The sequence below is a fragment of the Eumetopias jubatus genome, unplaced genomic scaffold (assembly GCF_037043125.1).
Source record: "Eumetopias jubatus isolate StellerSeaLion01/CBP00866 unplaced genomic scaffold, mEumJub1_p1.0 scaffold_6, whole genome shotgun sequence".
In the NCBI taxonomy this organism is placed as follows: domain Eukaryota; kingdom Metazoa; phylum Chordata; class Mammalia; order Carnivora; family Otariidae; genus Eumetopias; species Eumetopias jubatus.
The window spans coordinates 148,247,805-148,252,281 of record NW_028274812.1 but is presented as its reverse complement, the minus strand read 5'-3'; the positions used below and the strand labels follow the sequence as shown (position 1 = coordinate 148,252,281).

The following is a 4,477-nucleotide window of genomic DNA, read 5'->3' as shown; positions in this document are numbered from 1 at the left end:
TCTATAAAAAAGAATATATCTATAGATATCTATAAATATATCTATAAAATATATGGACAAAATAGGTAGCCTGTACTATATGATATACTATAAATGGCATATCTATAAATATATATAAAGAATATAAATATATCTATATAAATATATCTAAAATATATCTATAAAAATATATCTATAAATATATCTATCTATATAAATGTAAATGTATAAATGTAAAAAATGTTAGTTGAAAAAAGACTTAAAAATAAAGAGCTGATACCTTGGCTAATCTAATTTAAATAAAAGAAAACCTAAAAGAGGGGAGTGGGGGAAAGACTGGGGGGCGGATAAAGAGCTGATAAAATGAGAAACTAGTTGAAAAGGGGAAAAATGAAATGGAAAATTTTATTCTTCTGTATATAGCTGTCAAACTTTCCCAACACCACTTAATGAAGAGACTGTCTTTTTTCCATTGCTTATTTTTTCCTGCTTCTCGAAGATTATTTGACCATATAGTTGAGGTTCTATATCTGGGCTCTCTATTCTGTTCCACTGGGTTAAATGTCTGTTTTTGTGCCAGTACCATGCTGTCTTGGCAATCACGGCTTTGTAATATAGCTTGAAAATGGGCAACGTGTTGTCCCCAGCTTTGCTTTTCTTTTTCAACATTTCTTTGGCGATTCGGTGTCTTTTCTGATTTCATACAAATTTTAGGATTGTTTGTTCCAGCACTTTGAAAAATGTCATTGGAATTTTGATCGGGATGGCATTGAAGGTATAGATTGCTCTGGGTAGCATAGACATTTTAACAATGTTTATTCTTCCGATCCTTGAGCATGGAATGTTTTTCCCTCTTTTTGTGTCTTCTTCAATTTCTTTCATGAGTGTTCTGTAGTTTCTAGAGTTTAGATCCTTTACCTCTTTGGTTAGGTTTATTCCGAGGTATCTTATGGATTTTGGTGCTATTGTAAATGGAATCAATTCTCTAATTTCTCTTTCTACAGTTGCATTGTTAGTGTATAAGGAAGCAACTGATTTCTGTGCATTGAGTTTGTATCCTGCCACATTACTGAATTGCTGTATGTGTTCTAGTAATTTGGGGGGGAGTCTTTTGGGTTTTCCACATAAAGTATCATGTAATCTGTGAAGAGAGAGCATTTGACTTCTTCTTTGCCAATCTGAATACCTTTTATTTCTTTTTGTTGTCTGATTGCTGTTGCTAGGACTTCTAGTACTATGTTGAACAATTGTGGCGAGAGTGGGCATCCTTGACGTGTTCCTGATCTTAAGGGAAAGGCTCTCAGCTTTTTCCCATTGAGGATGATATTCGCTGTGTGTTTTTCATAGATGGATTTTATGAAATTGAAGAATGTTCCCTCTATCCCTATACTCTGAAGAATTTTAATCAGGAAAGGATGCTGTATATTGTCAAATGCTTTTTCTGCATCAGTTGAGAGGACCATATGGTTCTTCTCTCTCCTCTTATTAATGTGTCCTATCACAATGATTGATTTGCAAATGTTGAACCATGCTTGCATCCCGGGGATAAATCCCAATTGGTCATGGTGGATGATCCTTTTCATGTATTGTTGGATCCTATTAGCTAGGATTTTGTTGAGAATTTTGGAATCCATATTCATCAGGGATATTGCCCTATAATTCTCCTTTTTGATGGGGTCTTTGCCTGGTTTGGGCATTTCTTTCTTTTTTTGTAAGATTTTATTATTTATTTATTTATTTATTTATTTATTTATTTATTTATTTAACTTTCAATTAACCAACATAGAGTATATCACTAGTTTTTGGTGTAGTGCTCAATGATTTGTCAGTTGGGTATAATACCCAGTTCTCATCACATCACCTGCCCTCCTGAATACCCATTACCCAGTTACCCCATATGCCAACTCACCTCCCTTTCCACAACCCTCACTTTGCTTCCAGGAGTCTAGAGTCTCTCATGAGTTGGCTCCCTCTCTGATTTCTTCCCATTCAGTTTTTCCTCCCTTCCCCTATCATCCTCTGCCTTTTTTCTTATATTCCACATGAGTGAAACCACATGATAATTGTCTTTCTCTGATTGATTGATTGATTTTAGAGAGAGAGAAAAAGAGCACATGCACAGGAGCAGGGGTAGGAGCAGAGGGAAGGTGAAGGGGAAAGAATCTTAAGCAGACCAGACAATGAGCACAAAGACTGACGGGGCTCAGTCTCATAACCCTGAGGCCATGACCTGAGCTGAAACTAAGCTCAACCAATTGAGCAACCCAGGGACCCCACCAAGAACTCACTTCTAATGACACCTGGCCTATAATGACCCTTAGCTTACAGGCCATATCTCCCACTTCTATAAGTGTTTTCTGCCCCTTATACACTTCCCACTGCCTCAAGAAAGAGAGAAATACAAGATACTTATGTTTCTTCATTACTTCAGAGACTCTCTTCCTATAATTCATACAACTTATTTTCTTACTATTGATAATGAAGTCTTAAAGAATACAGACCAAAATTCCTCTCTATATAAACTACTATTTAAAAAGGACTAACAGTGTTGCAGAAAAGATTTAAGGTATTTCACTACTTCTTTAGCTAAACCAAAAAGAGAAAATATTTTATGGCAAATTCTGCCTTAAAACTGAGAAATTAAAAAAAAAAACTGAGAAATTAAAATACCCCAGTCTAGGTTTTTAAAAATTATGTATATCATCTTCTTATAGAAATTTCATTTCTTAATGTTCAATTAAGAAAAGGATACCTTTGTTTTATTTATTGTGTCACTAAAAAATCTAATATCGATGTTTAATCTTGATTTTACATGGCTGTTTTCTCCATTGGTGTGTAATTGGTATTTAGACAAACTGTTTAATTCATATTTGAGAGCAAGAGCTCTGTGGCCTTGCAAGACACATGCTACACTGGTGCTGACACAGTGAATAAACAGGAGAGTGGCTGACGGATGGATGCAGATGAGCCTCTGCTGAAGAGGGGCTCCACTGTCTCGTGAAGGTCATGAGTGTAAGGGCCTCTTCTTCCCAATGAGTCTCCATACTGCCCATCTTACATCTTTGTTTCTCAGGGTATAGATTAGAGGGTTGAGGCTAGGGGTGACAACAGTATAAAAGAGGGCAATGAACTTGCCTTGATCTTGAGACTTTCCTGATGGTGGCTGCAGATATATGCACATGGCTGGAATGAAAAAGAGGGACACAACCATAAGATGGGCTCCACATGTCCCAAAGGCTCTCTGAAGTCCTGTGGTTGACTGCATCCTCAGCACAGCCCGGGCAATGGCACCATATGAGCTGAGAATGAAGATGAGTGGTATGAGAACAAAAATGGAGCTCATGATCAGGAGAGTCAGCTCATTAACACGGGTATCAACACACGATAACCGCAGCAGTGCTGGAACTTCACAGAAGAAATGGTCCACTTGGTGATGTCCACATAGGGGTACCCAGAAGGTAAAGGAAGAATGAAGTGCTGAGTTGGTAAAGCCACTGACCCAGGAAGCCAGAGCCAACAGGTGGCAGAAACGAGGGTTCATGAGGACAGCATAATGCAAGGGTCTACAGACAGCTGCATAACGGTCATAGGACATCACCACCAGGAGGACACACTCTGTGGTTCCCAGTGCAAGGGAAAAGTAAAGTTGAATCATGCAACCAGTGTAAGAGATGGTCTTTACTGGGCCCCAGAGGTTGACCAGCATCTGAGGGATGGAGCTGGTGGTGTAGCAGAGATCCAGAAAAGAGAGGTTTGAGAGGAAGAAGTACATGGGAGTGTGGAGATGGGCGTCCAGGTATGACAAGATCATGATAAACAGGTTGCCTACCAACGTCATCAAGTAGAACATCAAGATAACCACAAAGAGAACTACTTCCAGATGAGGCCAATTGGAAAAACCCAGTAGAACAAAGTAGCCTTCAGAACTTGCATTTTTCCCATCATCATTCATTTCTTTTTACCAGAGGAAAGAAACACACACATTTCAAAAAAGTAAGAAAATGCTCCATATATCACAGGGAGACATGAAAAAGAAATAGAAGCCAGTTTGAAAGGCCTACCACTGTTCAAATCTGGGAAAGTTTGACATTAAGGGAACTATGATACTAATGAATTGAAAAAATAAGAATCCCTAAGCTCATATTGATATATAAAAATATAGAGAAATTAATTGATCAGTGGAGAAAAAATTATTCCTGTCAGTAGGATTCTAATAGTATGTATAGAAGGAATGGTAGAGTTAAAAAAGATAAATAGATGCTAAAAACTAGTGAAAGGAAATGTCATGAGAAACAGGATATTTCTATGGTCTAAAATACCTCCTCGCTAATTGCTCATTAATTACAAAATGAAAAATAGTAAACTTCACAATAGAAAATGGTGCTGGACATCACCATAGCCAAAAATACTCAATGTTAATATCACCAATGTTGAGACAAACTAAAATCATGTGTCTACCGACATGATGTTCTGAGCAGAACATAACGTCACTTCAGTG

General features: G+C 37.5%; 1 protein-coding gene across 1 annotated transcript; it reads right to left on the bottom strand.

Moving 5' to 3' along the window:
- Positions 1–2,983: 2,983 nt before the first annotated feature.
- On the bottom strand, positions 2,984–3,931 carry LOC114199744 (olfactory receptor 2J3). The gene has a single exon (XM_028091743.2). The coding sequence runs from the start codon at positions 3,929–3,931 to the stop codon at positions 2,984–2,986; it is 948 nt and encodes a 315-aa protein (XP_027947544.1).
- Positions 3,932–4,477: the final 546 nt, after the last annotated feature.

Coding starts and splice junctions, on each gene's coding strand:
- LOC114199744 (XM_028091743.2), bottom strand. CDS start 3,931: ATGAATGATGATGGGAAAAATGCAAGTTCTGAAGGCTACTTTGTTCTA.